Source organism: Pteropus medius, unplaced genomic scaffold (genome assembly GCF_902729225.1).
Source record: "Pteropus medius unplaced genomic scaffold, Ma_sr-lr_union100, whole genome shotgun sequence".
In the NCBI taxonomy this organism is placed as follows: domain Eukaryota; kingdom Metazoa; phylum Chordata; class Mammalia; order Chiroptera; family Pteropodidae; genus Pteropus; species Pteropus medius.
This window is the reverse complement of record NW_024353909.1, coordinates 3,604,355-3,628,074: the sequence shown is the minus strand read 5'-3', so window position 1 is coordinate 3,628,074 and position 23,720 is coordinate 3,604,355. Positions and strand designations below refer to the sequence as shown.

Below are 23,720 nucleotides of genomic sequence, written 5' to 3'. Positions count from 1 at the left end.
AAAGACCTTATGGAGAACATTGTAAAACTTTAGAGACCTAAGAAAGTAGAGTGTTACGTTATGTTACATTGATTGAAGAGAAGATTACTGTAGACAGGTCGTTGGGTATAGCAGACCAGGTTGGAAAAGGGATGAAACAGAGTATGCATGCCCAGCCTGGAGAAGGTCACCAAGCTACTACTGCCTTGTGAAAATGTGGATTCAGCATTGTCAAATCCTCTAATTTTCTAAGAGAAACTAGAAATCCAGAGTTCTATGAGAAGTTCCTTGATTTGTATATGTTGGCAGCAAATACAAAACAATTTTAAGTACTATGCAAGACAAATAAAATACATCTGTGGAAGAATTTGGCCCCCAAGCCACCATTTTCTACTCCTGCAATCTCCCAGATTCTTTAGATACTCAACTTTATTTCTGGGTTGCATTTAAGCCAGACACATGAAAGGTTACAAACTCTATAGGAAAACTATCACTCCTTTTGTTGTAAAAATGTTGAGGATACTGTCACATTACTAAGAGACGTCTGGGTAAAAGATACACACAAGAAAACCTCTTTCAGAGTTCAGTGCTTTTTCAAAATATTTTGTTTTCTCTCCTTGAGGAAATGGTAAAATCAGTAATATTTGATTCTTATGTAGAAAATATAAAAGTTTAACATTTATTAATTTACTTAATCTTCATAATAACCTTATAAAGTAGTTTTAGAATTGTTCCCATTTTACAGATGAGATAAAAGCCAAAAAAAGTTAAGGAACTTGCTCAAAATCACACAGATAGTAAAAAAGCTGGATTCACATCTAGGCAGTCTGGTTCCTGCAGCTCTGCTCTTAAATTCTGGTAGTAACAACCAGGTAACAATGTTTTTTTCCCTTGCCTTAGCTGCCTCACCAATAGCAACTACACTTTTCCCAACTCTCACTTTCTACTGTTCTTTTTCTCTTTTAAATAGATCCTGGTAACGTATGCCATCTCAAATCCTCTGTGTGTCAAGTCAGGGCTAAAATAAATAAATAATCTATTAATAAACTTAATGCGAAGAGCCATTCATAGACCCAAAACTAAACCCAAAAAATGAATAGGTTTTAGAGTAATATAAGGTTGAGTTCTAATCTCCTCTCTAATATTTACTAGTTGCGTGAATTTAAACAAATCACTTACACTCTGAATTTGTTTTCTCATCTGTAATATGAAGATATTACCCACCTCCTGGGCTTTATTGTAAATTTTAAATAAGGCTCTTTAAATGTGGCTACTAGATAGTTTTAAATTATTCACTCATATTTCTATTGGACAGCATCATGCTAAATACTGCAATAAAAAGTAAAAAGAAACAGCTGAAATTAATTTTAATAATATATTTTATTTAACCCAATATATCTAAAATATTATCAGTTCAACATATAATCAACATTAAAATTACTAAATATTTTACATCTTTCTTTTGTACTAAGGCTTCCAAATACGGTATGTATTTTACACTTACAGCATATCTCGATCTGTATACCACATATCCGTCAGAAATATTTGAATTTAGATTTCATAAAATTTATAGTTAACTATAGATTCACATATCCAAGTTGTCTAAAACACACTTAAAAGTTTTCCAATAACTGTATCAAGTGCCCCGGCCCCCCTACCCTCAATTTTCTTTTTTCACCTCAGTTAAAGTAGCCACATTTCAAGAAACCATTGGCTACACAGCTAGTGACTACCATAATAAACAGCACAGGTCTAACAAATAAAATGCAATTAAAGAGTGGCTGTTTTACTTAAATACACATAATTAAATAAAAATGGCACTGTGATTCATACAAGCAGGTGAGAGAACCCAGATATGAACCTTTTTATGAGTTATTTACAAAGCAAATTACTATGGGTAGGGTACCAAATTATTGATATGCATAGGGATGTGACTTATTTAAATATAAGAAACAGAATAAGGTCTTTAAAATTATGATTTCTATTCCTACTTAGAAAAATCTTTTATTTTTTTGTACCAAAACTTTAGTTCAGATATCCTTGACTATTAACTCTTTTCACCTGAGAATTGAATGTTTTATCAAATAATTAAGTTCCAAAACACCCCAAAATACCAGATATACCTGGAAAGCATATTTTATTTAAGCACATTATAGAAACGATTCTTAGATATATATGGAAAGAGAGCTCTTTTACAAAATGAAATCTCATCTAAGTCTTAAATCTATCCTACGATTTTTAAGAGTTTGTCTTTAAAGAACGCCCTTGGGAGTAGGTAAAGTCACTGTTTCCATGATGTTAATAGTGGTTATTTCTGGAAGGATTAAGAGTCTTACCTGCTCATCTGACCGTCTTTTATAGCGCAGCATATCAGACTTCTGTAAATATAACCTAATGTGTCTAATTAAAATCAACCAATAAGAATATATGAACATTTATTTGCTTTATACTATGTCCTGTACTATATGGACAGCTAGCTGGATTAATTTTTATGTGGTAAAAGCATACAACATGTTTGTTTATAGGAGGCAGATATTGTTTTGCCTGCCTAGTATCTGGTCCTTCTTTCCTCTGATATTAACACCTCAATTTTCCTATGGGGAATTAACGCTCTCACTCTCAATCATGTATTTCTAGAGAGGCTGATCTCATCCCAAGATGAGTATAAAACTAACCCAAGTCAGTCTAATAAGATTCAAGCCCGTTATTTGGTTGTTTTAACTCAGGGGTGGGGGAATCTCCTTCCACTGAAGTTGAGAAGCTGAACAGAAGATAAACTGATAGACATCTTTCCTAATAACTTAAATGTATCAAAACACTAACAATAGTTATCTTTGCATAATGGAAACATAGATGGTATTTTTCTCCTATCTAGTGTTGCACATTCTTTAATTTTGCAGTCATTTCCTTAAAAAGACTAATTTAGCATATAATACAATTGTTAAATTAAGTGAAATAGAATTTAATAGCATTAATAAGAATTACAAAACAACCTACTATATCTTTCTCTGTGACTCAATACCTCTTTTAATGTATAAACATAGAAAGAAAAAAGCAGTTATAACTAAGAATATCATGCTCGAGGCCCAGACTGGCTATATCAGATAATATGTTTTTGTGTGTGGGCGAGAATGAGGAGGCAGACCTGCACAGTGGTTATAGCAATCAAGGTATGAGGTGATTAGGACAAAATCCTTAAATGCCATTATTTAGCAGCCACCTAATTTCTTTCATTTAAAAACATCTGTCATGCTTGTTCCTCTTTATTATATAGTAGACAGAGAAAATAATTAAGGAAACATCTAGCAAACTTTTCTTAAATACTCATTATAGTCCAGGCCCTCTCACAGAACAATCATAATTTACTGGTTAATCCTGGTCAATCTTTAAGTAAACTAGCTGCCACCATCAAAACATACTCGAATCCACATAATAAGGAGATACCCAATAAAAAGGACAATTGTCATACCTTTCCAGGTCTGCAGCTTTCTCTCTCAGTTCTACTCTCAGTTCCCCAATGATCAAGACTACCAGGTTATCAAATGTGTCCTGTCTTCCCTGACAGGAAAAGACTCAAGTCTCTAAGCTACTGCCATTAAAACAAAAGTACCCTCCTCCCTAGATGTGGTCTCAGCCCAGCCTACCTGTCCAAAGTGAGCAGGGTAGCCCAGCATGTGCATATAGAGTAATTTTGCCACATTCCGACACCGGTATGTATTGTCTTCTTCTCTAAAAGATGACCTGATGGCAGCACATTCTTTCTGGATCATTTCTCGTTCTTCAGCTTGGGTTCGGGCTGTCCGGATGGTCCGGATCAGCTCCCGCAATCTGATGGGGGCTGGCATCCTCTGGATATGGAAAGACATTAAATAAAGATGCTCACATATTTTTACTACCAAAACTATTCACACAACTTTCCAAATAAATGTGATTTTTAAAAATTCAAAACTTGCTAAGTCCAGTAATACAAAGCTTCAGCAAAGCTGTTACATACAAACCCCTCAACTCAGTTAATTTCTGGGAAGAATACAAACAAAAGATGATAAGTATTAAATTAAGCAAAATATGACATAGGATAGACCAACATGTAAAGTCCATTACTAACATCAAAATCTCTTAGTAGCTAAACTCAAACCAAATTTTTATTCAATCATTAAAGCAGTAAGGAAAGGCTTATGTTTAACATTAGAGAAGATATTTTCTGCTCAACCTAATAAGACAATCTTATTTAAAAACAAGTAAAACATCTGAATAGACACTTCTTAAAAGAGGATATATGAATGGCCGTAAGCACATGACAAGATGTTTTGCATCATTAGTCAACAGTGAAATGCAAATTAAAACTATGAGATACCACTCCGCACCATTAGAATGGTTAAAATTAAAAAGATTGGCCATACTAAGTGTTGGTAATGATATAGAACAAATGAACTTTCATAGACTGCTCATGGGAATACAAAATGGTTTAATGATTTTGGAAAACAGTTTGGTAATTTTTTATAAATTTAAATATATACTTAGCACGTAACTCAGTAAATCCACTCAGTATTTACCCAAGAGAAATGAAAATATATGCCCTCACCAAGATTTCTACACAAATGTTCACAGAAGCTTCATTTATAACTGCCAAAAATTAGAAACAATTTCAATGTCCATAAACAGGTGAATAATAATGATATACTCATATAAAGGAATATTTTCAGAAGAAAACAAAACCAATACATAACATGGAAAAGTCTCAAAAACATTCTGCTATGCAGAGTACATATGAAACTCAAGGAAAGACAAATCTAACCTATAGTGATGACAAAGATATCAATGATTTGCTAAGGTTGAAGGTAGGGATGAAAGACTGACTGAGATGCAAGGAAACACTGGGGGGATAAAAATGTTAGTAATGGGTATATATCTCAAAATTCACTGAACTGTGTACTTAAAATAGGTGCATTTTACTGTAGGTATATTATACCTCAATAATGTTAAGAAAAATGATAAAAATAGGCAAAGATATTACAATAATATTCAGTACATATTAGCTGTGGAATCCTTAAACTGATGATTCGCAATGTTCTAATCCAACATACCAGAAAGATATCCCTCTTCCATCACTTCATGGCATTAATGCTCAAGGTGAGAACAGGGCATTAGGAATTTAGAAAAGCTCCCTAATATGCTCCTTCATATTAGCCCTCTTAAAACCGCGTGTTATAAACTATATAAAGCTACCTGTATAGTGTTTTGTTACTCTTTATTAGAAACACTGGAGGGTCTAGAGTCTGAAGTTTATAAAGCATTTTTATATTCACAATCTTCATTATTTCATTTGCTCCTTAGACCATTTTGAAGAAACAGCAGAGATCATTACCCCACTTTGCCTACGAAGAATCTTGGTCTCAGAGCAAAACTATGCAACTTGCTTAAGATCAGAAAGGTGTTAAGTGACAGAGCTAGCACCTGAATCAAGTCTTAGACTTCCAAGGCTAGAGTTCTTCTCAATACTTCAAAATGAACATTATACTTACAGATGAAATTATATGATTGTTTTCATATACTCCAGGGAAAAAAGTAGTATTGAAGGAGACGAGAAAAAAATGAAATGAGATGGGCAAAATGCTGATCACTGCTGAAGGTTTATAAGTACATGACAGTATATTATATTTTTCTGTTTTCATGTATGTCAGAAATTTTTCATAGTCAAAAGCTTTTTAAAAGTCAAAAAGCTCCAATAAGGGCATTTTCATCCTTAGAATTTTTCATAAATAATTAAAGAACTACTTTCACAATAATCGTATATACCACTGACTTTAAGATAAAATTTAAGAGTAAGCAAAACCAATATGTTATTTATAATATCAACATAGTGGAATGTAATTAAGAAAGACATAAAGCTATATAAAATCAGTTTTTGACTATCAAAAGCCCAGTGATTCTACTTTTAAAAAGAATCTTATTTATCATTACCCCTTAGTGCATGACAAACCAGAGAAGTATATGGCAACTAAAATCAATCAACATCAATTGGGAATACGCTGCTAGAAAATAACTTTTTTCTATGAAGACCTCAATGATTCTACAAAGCAAACAAAGATTATTACAAAAAGCTTAAGTCTTGCCCCAAAACATGTAGTCCAACAGGAAAAAAAAAACACAAAAGTTTAAGCCGGCTCAGAGAAAAACAAGTTATCTGGAGCAAAGGCTCACCTATCAAGTACAGAATCACAAGAATACAGTTTATGCCACCGGCTTTTTATGAAGGAAGTTGAGGATCCCGGCTGTTAACTACCTTGTACACAGTCACAGAATTAGTTACTAGCCTGAATCGCGATTCCGCCACTCAGCACTCTTCCTCCAGTACCAGGGTGCCTCGTAGAGAAAAGCAGTACTATTTTTCCTTGAGCTGTGACAACTTAATACTACTCAATTTCTATATATCATAAAAAAATCCTTAATTGACACAAATGTAAAACAAAAGTTCATTCACATAGTAAAGAATTTCCTATATATCCATATGCATTCTAAGATCAAAAGTAAACAAAAAGTTCTGGTGCCAGGGAAGAAGGAGTAAATATACTCCACAGAAACTTCTGTCTCTCCCTCTGAATATAACTAAATCCTGGACAAAATGCATGCCACAGCTACCAAAGGATCTGAAAAGCAAATGACAGCAAGCAGATAGGAGAAAGAAAGCAGAATTTAAAGTTCCATCAAATTGGCAAGAGGTTATCATTTTTCCTCCAGAATTGTCTTGCCTGGATCCAAGTGCAGCCTAAACCTCTGAAGTGCTCACTGGGTACAGAGAAGGAACTCTAAGGAACAACCTCTTTCTGATCCAAGGAGCAGGAAAAGAAAGATAAAGAACAAAGGAGAAAAATCTGTCTTTTGACTTTTTGGCTTTTTCCTTCCCTCTACCACAGCCACTAGGCAATACTGCAATGGCAGAACAGCAATAGCAGCAACAGCCAGGCAGGCACCTAAAACCTAGGGAAGGGGAACTCTTCTCTCTGATCAGAGAAGATATGATCCTAAAAGCATGGAATAAATCACTATCAGCCCAGTGCTTAATAAGAGAGAATTCACCAAGAAAATTTAACGATCCTAACTGCAAATGTACCTAAGAATAGAGCTAAAAAATACATGAAGCAAAATTGACAGATATGAAAGGAAAAAAAGTTTTTAACGCCAATTATAGAGACTTCAACATGCCTCCAATGATAGAACTAGACAGAAAATCGGCAAGGACATAGAAGACCCAAATGTCATCATCAACTTACTAGACCTAAATACTATTTATAGAACACCTCAACCAACAACAACAGAATACAGTCTTCTCAATTACATACAAGAACATTTACTGAGATAGAACATGTCCTGGGTCATTAAAAAAAAAAAAAAAGTTAATAAATTTAAATGAATGAAATCATACAAAGTAAGATTTCTGACCATGGTAGAAGTAAACTAGAAATCAGTAATAGAAAGATAACTGGAAAAATTTCCAAGTACTTGAGAATTAAACAATATATTCCCTAGTAATCCACAAGTGAAAGAGGAAATATTAAGGGAAATTAGAAAATACACTGAACTAAACAAAAACATAAGCAGGCTTATCAAAATTTGTGATCTATACTAAAGTAGTACTTAGAGGGAAATGTATAGCATTAAATGCTTGTATTAGAATAGGAGAAATACCTTACACTAGCAATCTAAGTTTCTACTTTAGGAAACTAGAAAAAGAGCAAAATAAACCCAAAAGTAGAAAAAGCAGATTAAAAATTAGAAATCAATAAAATTAAAAATAGAAAAACAATAAATCAAGTCAATGAAACCAAAAGCCAGTTCTTTGAAAAGACCAATGAAACTGATGACCCCCTGGCGAAACTCTAAAAGGGAAACAACACAAATAACTAATATCAGGAATGAAAGAGAGGATATCACCACCACAAACATTAAAAGGATAATTAGGTCATACAATGGGCAACTCAACACACATATTAACTGCACATATGCAAAAAAGCAGAACCTCAATCTAAATCTCATACCTTATAAATATTAACTCAAACTGTGTCATATATTTAAATGTGAAACATACAACCATTAAACTTTTAAGATATAGAGGAAAACCTTCATGACCTGGAGTTAGGCAAAGCGTTCTCGGACATTACACCATAAGCACAATCCATTAAAAAAAAAAAAGATAAAATGGGTTTCAGAAAAATTACAAAACTTTTGTGCTATGAAAAACATTGCTAAGAAAATGAAATGACAAGTTACAGACTGTGATATTTATAAACCACACATCCAACAAAGGACTTGCATCCAGAATATAAAAGGAACTCTCAAAATGCAATTTAAAAAAATGGGCAAAAGACTAAACAGACTCTTCACCAAAGAGGTATAAGGATGATAAATAAGCACATTTGAAAAGATGCTCAACTGCATTAGGTACTAGAGATACCTCTACACACTTATTAGAATGGCTAAAATACCAAGTGCTGAGGAGGATGCAGAACTACTAGAACTCTCATACACTGCTGGTGGGGACACAAAATGGTACTGCCACTCTGGAAAACAGTTTGGCAGTTTCTCATGAACTTAAAATATACGCTTACTATATGACCCAGCAATCCCACATCTAGGAATTTAACCTCGACAAATGAAAATAATTTGTTCACAAAAAACCTATCCATGAATGTTTAGAGCAGCTCTGTTCATAATTGTCAAAAACTGGAAACCAAATGTGGTAAATTCATAAAATGGAACACTGTAGCAATAAAAAAGGAACTATTGCTGCATGCCATAACACACACAGCTCTAAGATAGTATGCCCAGTGAAAGAAAACTGTCTCAAAAGGTTACATATGAATGATTCCATTGGTATGATATTTTCAAAAAGACAAAACTATAGTGATAAAGAACATATCAATGGTTGTCCCTGGTTAAGGTTGTGGGTACTAAAAAGGCACAGTATGAGGAAGTTTTTCTGAAAAGATAGAACTGTGTCCTAATTATGGTGTTGATAATAAGTCTATACATGTGTTAAAATTTATAGAGCTGTAAGCCCCCAAAAAGTCAATTTTACTGTATGTTAACTTAAAAATTAAAGACGTTTTAAAAAAGAAAACAAACAAAAAGCCCTTCAATTAAATTTAAGACCTATATGATCAGTTACAGTAATATATACCTGGGAAAGTAAGTGGACTAGTGAGGAAGTTACCAATTGTTCCAACCTGCTTAGACACTTTAACCACTAGTGAAACAAAACATTACTGTGAAATTTTGAGAAATATGTTGTATGTGACAAATGTATTATGATCATACTGTTCAGCCTCTAAAAGATAACATCAAATCCTTAAGGAATGGCTGAAGGCAGGTCTCACCTAAAAAATAAAGTCACTTTCCATATCAATAAACTAGGGATAAGACCTATGGGTACAGGAAACTAAAAAGGGCTCTACTAATCTGAACCATAAAGGTGTCATATTGTCTAGAAAAGAGTTCCTGAGCAGCAGGTTGAAAGACGGGTCAAACACAGGCAGGTCAGAAAAGCTGTCTTTTAAGGTATGTCGCCTTTTGGACTTCTAAATAGGTGAATTGAGACTGAAAGAGACGGTAATACTTTAAATATGTGAAGAGGAGCAACGACAAATTTTTGGGAACTTTTATTTCTCTTTATTTCTACAGATTTATAAGAAAGTCTATCCTGAAAACTATAGTCATTTCAAATCCTGCAGAAGAGAACAACAAGAGATTTGTGTCTATATTTTGGCCAAAGCACTGAGGTACACCACAGGAACTATGCAGTGGAAGAAGCAGCAATTAAAGTAAAAGAATTACAAGCAGAAGGAAAAATTACTGGTGTACAGAATTAGGCCTAGTAAGCTAGCCTTTCCTCCTGCCACCTCCCAAGTTTTCTTACATTAACAAATCCTGGAGATTATAGTTTCATATTTTGAATGAAGATTTTAAATGGAAGGTCAAAGTTCTTAACTCTTTCAAATGCATACTCTTAAAATTGTATTAAATATTTCTGTTTCTATATATCATAGAAATATAGAAATCTCATTAAAGAACATACTTAAAAGAAATATTAGAGCCAAAACAATAAAAGATTCTAATAATCAACCATTTTCAGCCAAGCAACCTAGGGCAAGCCATCTGACTTCTCTAAATAAGCCTCTGTTCCATCAACTAAAAAATAAGGGCATAGAATTAGCTCTAAAAATCAATGAAACAAATATCTGATGACCACTTTACATATTATTCTATTTTTGGTTTGCTAATTTTAAAAGTATCATTGTTTATAAATCAAATGTAGTCCCTTCGTAGACAAATACTGTCAAGCAGATCTGTACAAGGAAAAATTAAATTAAGCAACTTCAATAAGGAGCAAATATATCATACACTCTACTTAACTGAAATACAGCCATTAAGTTTGGGACTATTGAATTGAACAAGAGGATCAAGGTATTTAATGAAGAAAATGAAAAAAAAAAGAAAAAAGTTTAACAGTTCAGGACCCCTTACACTACAGTTATAGAACAGAATACACTTTCCCATTTCAAAGTGGGAAAGGAAAATGTAAAAAATATGGAATCAAAAGTTAGCTTCACACATTTCTTTTTCCTTCTTGTTCAATTCAATTAGTCTCACTACTCCATAGATGACCTAAGTAATAAGGAAACATGTTATAACAAAAAAGGCTAAGCACTCATTCAACAAATATTTGCTGAGCCTTCTCTATGGCAGACATTGTAATAGGTGCTGGGGACTGGCAAATACATGGTCTCTCTCCTTAAGAACTCAAAAGCCTAGTGAGGAAAACAAACTCTTACAACTCCAGCCACATAATAAAACAAAACAGAAACTGCTGATCAATGACAAAACAAAAAATTTATTTATGGTAAGCCAAATTTTGTCATAGCCAAACTAATTCAATATATTTGGAATTTTTTTCTTTTGTGAAATTAAGTGCTTTCTGGATCAGCCCAACAACTCCAAAGCCCATGTAGAAAGAGATCTGTAGTACAGCACCAGTCCACATTTTCTCATCCAAAACCTTTAAGGCAGATCTCAGACTTTTCTGAATTTTAGAAAGGTAACAGTGCATGTACTATGTGCCATAACTGGCCCACCATATCTGGAGGAACAGTTCTATTATCAAACAGCATTTCTGCAGCAACACATGAATATTCACACCAAAGGAGAGAAAAAAATACTACCAACAGTCTCATGTCTGGTCGGGTCAGATTTTAACACTAAAGGATTATGAAGAACTCCAGGTTTTCATTATTTTTTGGATTTCAGAACGGATATAAAGAATTGATATAAAAGAACCTTATCTTTATCCAATGACTCTCATCATTGTTTAAAATGATGACCCTGGAGTAAAATTACCTGGGTTTGAATCCTAGCTCCACCACTTATTAGCTGTGTGTCCTTGAGTAAATGGCTTAACCTCTCAGTTTCCGTTTTCTCATCTGTAAAATGGGGAGAATGCTACCACAAAGGATTGTTACAAGAGTTAAATGAGAATATATGTGCAATTCTTAGCACAGTGCCTGGCATATAGTAAGCACTAAACAAATGTTGGCCATATGTTTGCTATATAAACTATCCTTACATAAAATAATTTTGAGCAAAAAACAAGTTTTAGAAAGCTATACAAAGCCATACAGGTTTAAAACATGTAAAAGAACCTATTCTTTAGAAATACAAAAATGCAGTAAGAGATAAGAACATGCAAGTGAAAGATAAAGATCAAATCCAACCCAGAGGCACATCTGGGAGGGAGGGGAATGTAATAAGGGACAAAGCAATGCACACAAGAGGCTTCAGCTTTATTGGTGATATTTGATTTCTTAGACTAGGTAGTAGATATGTGAATGTTTATTATTCTTCATATATTTTAAGTCGGAAATATTTCATATTAAAAATTAAATTCAAATACATTTATGTAGTGAATATTATAGACCACATAGTCTAGATAACATGACTACTTGCTTTTATTACAACATTGAGGATTTCCTTATTTTTTGAAAGTGTTTTCTTGCCTTCCAAAATACTCAACACTCACAAGATTCCTTAAAACATAACAGCTTAAACACCTGTCTCCTTTTAAAAAAAAAGTATGAATGTAATGTAATGACTCAGCTATACAGAAGATAGATGCAAATCCAAAACATTTTTATAATCCTCTGCAGCCACTACAGAGACACACTAAGATATCTACTTTACAAAAGTTCTCGTTCAGCCTGTTCCAGAATAGAACAAATTAGAAAACTGGAGGAGAAAGAGAGAAGGGTAGGGGGCCAGGAGATAGAAGCTATTTTAGGAAAAGACATTGACCTAACAGCAAAGGAAGAAACAAAAACAGCAGCAAAACAAGTAAAACATATATAGCAGAAATATTCAAATAGCATAACAGCAAAATTAATAAATTCTAGAGATCTGTTAGTCAACACTGTGCCTGTAGTTAACAATACTGTATTGTGAAACTGAAAATTTGTCAAGAGGATAGATTTCATGTTGTATTCTTACCACAATTTAAAAAGAAAAAGTTTGTACCCTTACATTATAATTTCTATCTTATAAAATTTTTTAAATTAATCAAAAAGGATGCAATCAAATCACTAGATCTCTCCCTTCGACTTCCATAATTACCTTAATTTACAATTTAAAAAAAAATTAAAACATTTATCTTACACACACAACATACACACACACATTACACAATAATACACAGAGAACAGCACTCTGAATGTACTGGCAAAAAGCATTCAATTCCCCTTAAAGTCCTAAGAGTATTAAAAATTACGAACAGTACCATGATCAGTTTTAAAATTAAGACTTGATTTATTAAGAAATGGTTCAGTAAGATCAACATTTAACATTAAATCAGAGGGCAGAAAAGCCTGAATATAAAATTGAATCCTAACTCATCAAATGATATACATTAAATATGTGCAATTTTGTGTATTAGTGTATTATACCTCAACAAAGCTGTTTTTTAAAAATAAAGATACAATTACATGAAAAAAATAAAACTATCTGTGGAATAACCAATTTCTAAAAACTGTACAGTTCAGATAGTCTGCTCTTACCAATTTAACTCCCTAATCCATCAGAGACTAAGAAAGACAAGTTAAAGTATAACAATGATTGTATTTCTGTCAACCTCTCCTTTTATATCTAACCATATACATTTAGCATTTCAATGATTTTTTTCAACGCCTGTGTCCATATGTTTTATATTCACATGGCCTGTTCACTTTATCAAAATAAAATGTTCTCTTTTTTAAAACTAGTAATAAAAAGTAAAAATACTTCTTAGGACAAGGATGGACAGGGAACACAGAAAAATAAAAAATCTGACTTGTGAAGGTACAAGGATTGTGGATAAATGTATTTCTATTTCATCACTGTTAGTACATCACTGTTTGAATAAGAGAGATTAAAAGTGGAGATAAGTATTTTGGTCACTGGAGAGGCAAACACCATTGTGGGACACAGATAGTTCTTTCATCAGGTTTCACCATGGCCTAGAATGATGAAACACTCAAGACCATACATCTTTATATGCTCTGGTTTCAATGCAACTTTCTGATTATGAACAGCCATCTCAAGTGCTTTGCCTCCCAAATACCTCCATTCAAGAAAAAGGGTGCCCTGGAAAGTAGATATAGATAATGCAATGGAAAAACACAGCCCCTTGTGAATTACAACACTGCAGTTCTAATTTACACATCAGTGAGTTTGATTAGGCTGAATCATGCCTAGGTGAAATACTAAAATGCAATTTCTAGATCTTCAATGTTAAGGAATGTGAAAAGTGTGACCATATCGAGATACCACCACACCCTGTCTAGGCAGCCAACTGGCATCCCTCTAACGGGTCTTAAGCTCAATTCTCCCTAAAATGTCACATTAATTATAGGAATCTTCTTTAATGCTTAATTATCCATAACCAAAATTCACCAAAACTGAGATTTTAAAAACAGAAATATGCCTACTGAATGATTCAAATTCATTAAGATGCATGAAAAGCAAAAAAAGCCAAATAAACAATGACATATAAACATGATCGACATCTAATTTGGCAATAATAAAATAAAAAGTAGTTTTTCAGTTTCTTAACCCTACTAATAGCAAAAACATTTAAGTCCTTAATTCTAAAGAATCCTCACAAAATTCTCAAAACAAAATCTTAGTTTTTTAAAGATATTCCCCAAAGGGTATAATAATAAATGTTAAGGGAGATTATCTGGGCCTACTGTGAATACAGATACCTTTTTAATTTTTGTATATTTTGATATCTTTCAAATAATAAACACGTATAAGAAATAAATCTTGCTTTGAAAATTCAAAGTATTAACAAAACCCACAAGAATGGATAAATAAAGCAAAACTGCAAATTGTCAAAATAATAAGAAGGTATTCATCCTAAAACAACAGTGTCGCATTTATCCAGGGACATTAGAAAATTTATTAGTAAGTTACTAGAAAGTGATTTAATACTAAGATAACAAATTTTCCCTAGTATATTCTTCATGAATCCAAGTTCTGTTAATTCTGGATACCAAGAAAGGGCTAAGGAAGGGGGAAGGGAGGAGATGATCAATAGGAAATTAAAGAATTATTTTCAACTCATGTTTCTGGCATTAGTTAGAAATGGTGCATTTTGGGGGAAAAGATTAAAGTTCTCAATTTACTATTAGTTTCCTCAGTATACTAAATTACATAATAGATCTTCAAAAGAAAAAAAGATGGCAGAAGAGCAGCTCTCTTTACTGCCGGCTTGAAGCTTTTGCTTAAGAAAAAGTCTAGGTAAATCACAAAAAGGATAATATCAATTTTAGAATTAAACAACTAAATAATATTTTCAAAGACATGCAAACAAGGTTTTGTATGTGTTTTCTAAACCTGACAATAAATTTCATTGACATCAACTCTACCAGTCATAAGTAAATGACCTGCATGCAGCAGATTCCCATAACTGAGTACCTAAACAATTTTTTCATATTATTTTCATTCACATCATCTATTCTTCAGAATAGCTACTAAATGCACCATGCTATATATTAAGGGATGCCACAAATTAGATAGTTCTTGTCCTCTGGAAGATCAAGGAAAAGGAGACAATTCAACAAGTACTAAAAAAGGGCTATCCTGCCTGGGGATAGAGAGAGAAGGAAGAGTAGGTTCACTGGTGGAGGGAGAAAAAGGATTCCAGGTATAGGAAGAACAGGTACAAGGAGAATCAAAGAACACGGAGTATTCAAGGAACAGCAAGAATTCAGTGTTTATAAATAAAGATAATACAACCAAATGCTAATAAAATCAAATCATAAGCTACTTCCCCTTTCTACTTTCTTAAATACAGTACATATTAAGTTTTCATCATAGAAAGTTTCTAAAGAAAATAGAGGCCAAGCATTCACTGGTAGAGACAAATACACATGCATAAAACATCACATATATTCAGTACTATCAAAAAAAGATGCTCTTCGTACAATAGTTTTTCTTCAATAATTACACCAAAAAAACTAATATCTACAAAGATTCAATTACTCTACACTAATTATTTTCTGTTGGTTTCCCCATTCATCTCAAACCATATTTTCGCCAGATTTTAAAAGTATCATGTTTTCAAAAATTTCATTAAGTGGGAATGGAACCAATTTTTTTTGTGCAGGCTTTAGAAGAGGAATAAGAAAAATTAATGTCCCTTACTTTTCTTCAGCTTGAAACTGAACAATTTCCCAATAGTGAGGATTAGTAATTAATTTCATTAAGTTGAAGTGCAAAAACACTAATGGTACTCCTTTTACTTTGAGGTGCACAACTGGGTGATCTTTTATAAAAGTCAGATCTTATAAACAGTGTCCATCATCTATTCTGACAGTCTTAGTTTTAACTCAAAGGCTTATTTTAAGACAGGGTGTGCAAATATTTTACAGTCTCAAAGATCTAAGTTCATGTCTTTTTCATATCTACTCTTCTAAAGAATCCATTACATTAACCTCAAAGCCAGACAAGTTTAAAAGCCTAGGATCTTGGTACAACACAAATACAATCAGCTATAACACGCAAGCTGGAGTGAGCAAAGCAACTGCATATCAGGTTACATAGTGACTGTTGCACCCTTAACAACAGAGAAAGTGGGGGAGGGTAAAAATTACTTGTCTTTAAAATCTCTATGAATATTCATGAAATACAAAAGTTATATTTTCTCCATCTTTTAAAAAACCATGACTTTTTCCTTCTAAGCCACTTTTTACTGACATTTATAAGTTATTAACAATTTTCTCTCTCCAATGATTTTGAGTGGGCCAAAAAAAAAAAAAGCAAAACTTCTAAGTACCTAGTGGTGAAAAAGACATTTCTTGTTTCAGTCATATTATCCTGAACCTTGCTCTTTTATACAAAAGTGGTAGCTGATGCTGACTCAACAAGTGTGACAACTGTGGTTTTTGGTTTTTTTCCTCCACTTCTGGACTCTTCAAACATTGACAAGAGATTGTTCTCGTAACCAGACTTTCACCAAATCAAGTGTTTTTGTTACTCCTTCAGCGAAGAAAAGAACTTTATACATATTTTCAAGGTAGAAATTACCGCTTTTACTAAAATAAAGTTTTCTACACAAATATCCTAACACTTTTTGACAAAGATATGATTTTCAAAACCTATAAGAGCTTAGATGAATCTGTATGTTCTCTTAATTTTAAAATTGCTTGCTACTTTAATTATCCTGCATAAAAGAAATTGAATAAAAGTAACAATGAGATGAAAAAAAGCCAAAATCAACAAGTGAAAACAATTCATAAAGCAAATAAAGACTAAAATACAAGCACCCCAAAACAGCTAAACAAGTTGCGGCAGTATGAAGAAAAGTAGTATTTTTAGATTTTCTGAAGCTAAAACTAAACACGAATTTTGAAGTTTTGAGATCGGTTAAGTCCTTTCGTATACACAAAAATTTTAAAACCTCATCAAAAGCAAATAATAGGATTAAGCATTTCGAAAATCTGTTTTGGTCAGTAGTTTCCCAGTTCAATTTTTTTAATTAAAAATAATCTTTTGGAAAATACTTGTTCAACCTTTTCAATCTGCATAGTTTTTATAAACACAAAAACCTGGGTTTTTGTATTTTCTGTACACCACTGATTTCAGGATTACTTTAAAAAATAGTGGAACGAAATATCACCAAGGCATTGCTGACAATTTTTGTACTTTACAGTTTCACTCTAAAGTTCACCTTCAAGTACAGCGTAGGGAATATAATCAATAATACTGTAACAACTATGTACAGTGCCAGATTAGTACTAGACTAATTGGGAGAATCACTTCATAAATTATATGCTGTATAACCACTATGGGGTACATCTGAAACTAATACGAAATAATACCGAATGTCAACTCTCATTGAAAAATAAAAATTTTTTAAATCAAAAACATAATAAAATTCTCAAATCTAGAACTGCTGTCAATGAAACAGATCAAAGAACAAGCAAAAGAAAATGAATTGAGGTTTCCTAAACAATGTTAATTTCATGTATAATCCCAACACCTTTAGACAAAATAGACTTCAAGTCTGTGCTAACTGCTCAACAGTGCACTGAACAGCACTTTACTTGTAATGTGTAATGGAAAAAGACACTTTCTCCAACTGAATGCAAACCATTAGTAATAGTTTTGAAAGACATTTAAATACCAGTATATTGTGCCATGAAATGAACTGAGTTAAACACAAATTTGATAGCTCTTCCAATATCTTGTTTTAAAACTGTAAAAGAGAAATGGAACATTTCAATAGCAACTACAAGGGAATATTTAGTATTCGAGTGAGCATGCCAGTGTTTGACAGTTCCTTTAAACCAAGGGAAACTCCAGAGCTTCAGAGTAAATATACATCTTTTTGAAAAGTCTCCTTTAAACAAATAACAAGAACACTATTTACAATGAAAATATTCGGACTTTTACTGAGAGATCATATGACTAGTAGAAGAATGTACCTACCTGATAATAATAATGCAATTATACATGAATTAGAAGTATTAAAAGATATGATCCAGTTCAAGATATAAATTTTAATTTCAGCAGCCACTAGGCTGTAATCTCGAATAAATTATTTCTCTTTTGCAGATGTAAAAACTCAAGCTAAGATGAAATAGAGGTGATTCAATCACACACCTAACTTTAAATGAAGGAAACAATCAGTGAATTACTGTGAAATCTTTTTTATGCAAGCGTGCTACACATCAAACATACGTTAAGAGTAGAATAAAAGTAGTGAGATTATGGGTACCTGGAGCGTCTACATTTTTAAACCAAAAGTTAAGCTGTATATAGTCTGACAAGTATTACATGGAACAGAAGTAGTGAATATTTAAAATCTAACTATCCCCAGAAAAATCCAATACACGAAGTCAATCCAAGTATTTTTTAGAATCGGTCAGCAAAGATCATTAACGTGCAAAACACTTTAAAGTTAAGATCACTAAGAAATCTTCATTCACTCCTCTCTTCTGTTAACTAATCCCTACAGCAGCCAAAAAAAGTTACTTTCCTTTCTACCTACATCAGATTAAGATTCTTCACAGGCAGATTTCCATGCCCAGGAATACATAACACCAAGAAAAATACATGTGTCAATAATACCAAAAGTGTTCAGCACAAGGGAATTCACAAATAAGAAAATACTTGACTGCCTCGTCCCTATCTCCCCCTCTCTCCCAAAAGCCATTTAATCAGCTTTATAAACATTTTCTGCTGAAGTACGCTCTGAGCGAGTGATTCCATGGATCTGCTCCACCAAACCCTAACAGGAAAACATAACCAACCGTCTCGACTTTCTGGAAGTTAGGAAGATCGGGAGAATTATTAGAAAGTGACGTTCACATGATCGGGAGTTTGAAAGAAGGGAAAGCACTGTACTCTAAGGTGAGTTAAAAAAAAAAAAAAAAACCCTGAAAATTGGGAAAGAAGTTGGTTGGAAGATTAGAGGAAGGCGAGGCAGATGTCCGGTTCTGAGAGGACGGCATTGCAGGTGCAGACAGCGATTCATTTAACATTTGGAAATGCTGAAGAGAGGTCTACGAAAGACCTGTCCCTGGTACAAGATACAAGAACGTTGATTCGTGGCTCAGCGAAGACACGCGAGGGTGGGACCCGCCCCGCTAACCCCAGGCTCCCTGAATGAGCCCTCAAAGGAGGGTCGCAGCCTGAGAAAGTCAACGGGTCCCAAAAGGCCCGCACTGGCGGGGCAACGCTACAGCACGGAACGTAGCCTCTCGTGGAGCCTCCCGGTCCGAAGCCTCGGGGTCGGCAGGCAAGAAGTCGGAGCAGCCCCTGGAGCTCCGGGCCCCTCCTGGCCCAGACTCTGTCCTCTTGTCTCACCCCCCACAACCTGGCACCGGACCTCTGGGGTTGACAGGAAGCTTCTGGCCGAATGCTATCGGCAGGCGTGGGGCAAAAGAAACAATGCGCTCCTAGAGCCGCGAGTGACACTCACCGGCCCGAAACCTCGAATGAAACCAGCAGCTCCGGGGGCGGCGGCAGCAGTGGCAGCAGGAACCGAACATCCAAAATGGCTGCTCCCTCGGCCTCACCACCGCTACTGCAGGCGGAGGGATCCTTAGGAGGGAGGGAGTTTTTAACTGAATTCGCACACTATAGCAAAAACTTAGGTCCCTATCTTCCTCTCCTTGTCGATTCCGCGTCCCCTGACTGCAACTTCTCGTGCCTCCCCTCTCCGATGATCCAAGAACTCGGACCCCGCCGAGGACTATTTGCCAAGGAGGAGGTGACTGCTCCTGGCAGAGCGACGCAAAGCGTAGCAAGAGTCAGGGCTGTCACTGATGACGCGAGACGCTGCCGCCTAGTCCCCGCTGCGAAGAGTCTGAGCGAGAAAGATCCGGCTGACCCAGGAGCCGACGGACATTGGTTCCGCTTGGGGGAACAAGGGCTACCAGGAAGTGACCCGGCCACCTGAAGAGGGAGGGGCTAGCAAGGTAGCCAAGGAAGTGGGAGAGGCGAGGCAGGTGGAGTCTGAGAACGCTGAACCAGGTTGAGCCGGTCCTAACTCAAGAGAGTCCCAAACTCTTTCCTATCACTTTTGAAACCTTAGCTTCTTCTTTAGGTTAAACTTAGGAACATGCTCCATTGGTCCTCGATTCTGTGGCTTTATGGTATATTTACAATACAGTTTATAAAAAGAAAGGATGACACAGAAGTGGATACCAAGCCAGTCCCACCATTCAACCACCTTCATTGGACAAGTCATTTAAACTCTTAGGGCCTCGGTTTCCTTTAAAAAGAGAGGATTTGGACTAGTGACAGCTAAAATCCTTCCAGAATAGGCTTTCTGACTCCATGAACTAATGACCTGAGCCAGACAGTCTAACCAGACAGTTCCTGGCTTGATAAATAATTGTTAATATCTGATACTAATATTTTCCATGTAAACGTAAAGAGAGTCATGATATCTTGGCCCATTTAAGGAAAGATGACCTACCTAAACTAAAATCCTTCAGATGTATTGGCAATAAAGTCACCCAAAGTGAATAAAGTACCTGGCTGGATGCCAAAGGGAACTGAATTAACCACAAATCTTGAGTTTAGCACCTGTCATAGACAGGAGGTTGCATTTTTTTTCCTTAGCCACTCTCATGAAGGGATTTGAAAAGAGTTTACAAAAATTGAACTGAGTGGGCCCACATGTAAGATTTTGTTCTTGAACTGCTGGGACATGCTAAGTGGCTGGCGGGGGGCGGGGGGGCAGTGGGAAGAAGGCCAAGGACATAATTATAGTAATCATTTTATTATTAAATATTGATATAACACTGTTTATAAAATCATTTTTGTATGCATAATCTAATTTGACCTTCCCAGCAATCTGAGTCAGTCTGGACAAGTATATGTAATTTAGTTTTACAAATAAGAAGACCGAGGCTCAGAAAAACTAACTTGCTGAAAGCCTCTCCCTTTCCCCGATGGGGTTTTCCTATGCTGTGCCACTTAGCAAATTAGAAAACTATACACACCAACCCGCACCCCACACCCACACTCAGGGTGGAATTAACAAAGGGCAAATGATTTGGGAAACTGAATGGTTATGGAATTCAGTAACCTCATACCCTCTCCATGCACTACTGTACAGTGCAGCCCTGAACCAGAATACTAGTAAATATAGTCAGCCCTCAGTATCCTCCAGATCTGCATAGAAGGAGTCAACGACCCAAAGCTAGAACTTTTTGGGGGGTGGAAAATGTTACGTTGTTGCTGATGTGTACTATGTAGTCAGGCCTATGATGGTTGTGTCTGCGCTGAATATGTACAGACTTTTTTGTCATGATTCCTTAAACAATACAGCGTAACAACATTTTACATAGCATTTACATTATATTAGGTATTATAGGTAATCTAGAGATAAAGCATATGGAAGGATATGCATGGGTTGTACTACACCATTTGGTATAAGGGATTTTAGCATCCTCAGATTTAGGTATTCATGGGAGTCCTGGGACGAATCCCCCACAGACACCAAGGGCTGACTGTAATAGTGTAAAACTAGAACACCATGATAATACCTTGACATGGATTCCTCTGAGGTATAGCTATGCATGAACACATGCTAAAGTACTATAGTTTGGGTCTCCCATAAAAGTAAGGAATTTGCAGGTTGCAAAGCAGTTAGCTAAAGTACTCCCTCTGCAATGTCACAAAAACTTGCTTAGAGGTTGAGTTTAAATGTTTACCATTGGGAACCACAAAAGAAAAGTTAAACCATCTTAAGAGGAAGGAGCTTTTTTCTACCATGCCAAATGGCAGAGCATGAAAGAGAAAATGACAGACATTATAAAGCGTAAACCCCCTTCATGAATTTTTTTTACTTATATTTATCTTTATAATTACCAAACCCCTGCTTCAATGCAAATGAAAACTAAAAGCAGTTGACCCAATACATAGCATGGTCATCACTAACCTGGGATCTATGGTTTCTGTGGCTAGCAATTGAAATTTGGGAAGACTAACTTCCCATCTACTCAAATATAATCCCTAATTTCAAATAAATAAATTACAACACATCAATAAAATGGAATACTATACTGCCGATATAGATGAAGCTCTAGCTCCATCTTTATTATCATGGTTTGACAGAATTTTAAAAGCGTACTGCAAAATGATATCTTAAAATGAGCTTGTAAAAAAGTATATACTGTATATACCTAGGAAAAATGTTGAAGGATAAAACTAGAATATAAACATGGTTATCTTTGGATGGTAGGATTTAGTCGATTTTTACTTGCTTTTACAAGGAGCATACCATACTTTTATTTGAAAAAAAAAAGACTTTTACATTTTGAAAAAAAAAAAAGTCCTTACAAGATAATGCAGTTTTATGGATCCAAATGCTAAAGGAGATTTTTGTTTTTAAAACAGCAATGGCCTGAAAGGATTAAACAAAATGGCTTATTAGGCAGAGAGTCATATATGTGAAAGCACTTTGAAAAGTATCAAGAGTGATGAGAATATAAGTATAAAAGTTTTTTGTGTTACTCCACAATTCAAAAGCATTTATTGATTGCCCACTACAAGTAACAATAGTGCATTGTGTTTTACAATTTACAAACATGTTTTCATATACATTGATTCATTTGCTTCTTACCCACCACGAGCTCATAAACCATACAAGCATTAGGTAGTAGTTTAAAGTATTGGGTTCTGGTGCTAGATTGCCTGGATTTAAAACTCTAATCTTCCTCTTTTTATTATGTGACCTACAGCAAGGTCCTTAACATCTCTGAGCATTTTTGAACTTCAGTGTACCAGTCTGTAAAATGGAGTTAACAGTAGCATTGGCATCTTATGTCTGGTGTGTTAATTAAATGAACCGATATACTGCAAGTACTTAGAACATCAGTTGGCACATGGTAAGGAGTCAATAAATATTAGCTATCTTTAGGATAAATATTATTATCTCATTTTAGAGATGAGGAAACAGAAGCTCAGAGAAATTAAATGATTTGTCACACCTACATACAGCAGAGACCAGCCTCCAATCTGGGCCTTTAAACTTCAAAACTATCTTTTGGCCCATATGGTAATCATTCACTGAACATGCTGCCTGCCTTTTCTACCACACAACACTGTTCTGGGTGTGTAGAATCTGTAATGGACAGTTCAAAACAGACTCTTTCTACTTTACAGATAATTTATAAGCTCATTGAGAAAAACTAAATTTTTTAAAAATCCTCATGTACATAAAAATCAGTGATATTATTTCTCAGCAGATAAGTCCTAGTTCCAAAAAAAAAAGTCGAAAAGTGAGAGATCATTAAGAGACAGAGCAATGAAAGAAGGCTTTTGGAAGACGAGACGTGCAATTGGAATCTGGAGTACTGCAGGGGGTATGGGGGACCCTCTCTCTTGAGCTTAGGTGCAATGGGGTTAAGTGACTCACTATCATCAGCTGAGGCCATATGACCTTTACAGCAGATGGGGAAAGCTCTCTCTGTGGAAATATGGTCAGCATCTTCCACAGGGAACTCTTCTACTCTCCACGTACCAAAGGTTTCAAGGGAGAAAGGAGAATGAAGAGGGGACACAACCCTATAGGAAATGCAGTGACGTGAGTCAAAGAGGCAGTTCCACTGGCCTGTTTTGTTGCCATTTGAGTCACCCGAATCTATAAATAAGCCTGAAAGTCAGAGAGAAATTAGTCCCTCTGTTGTTTATGTAATGCT

At 34.9% G+C, this 23,720-nt stretch overlaps 1 protein-coding gene across 2 annotated transcripts in view; it reads right to left on the bottom strand.

Annotated features, from left to right (window-relative positions):
• Positions 1–19,795, bottom strand: part of AP1G1 (adaptor related protein complex 1 subunit gamma 1) — a 63,496-nt gene extending 43,701 nt beyond the window's left edge. Inside the window, exons 1-2 of one of the 2 annotated variants that reach the window (XM_039851797.1) lie at positions 19,487–19,795; positions 3,624–3,827 (exon numbers count right to left, since the gene is read on the bottom strand). In XM_039851797.1, the coding sequence (XP_039707731.1) occupies positions 3,624–3,824 (201 nt within the window). In that variant the 5' untranslated portion in view covers positions 3,825–3,827; positions 19,487–19,795. The remainder of the gene's footprint in view (positions 1–3,623; positions 3,828–19,486) is intronic. The other variant, XM_039851796.1, reaches the window with a different exon arrangement.
• Positions 19,796–23,720: the final 3,925 nt, after the last annotated feature.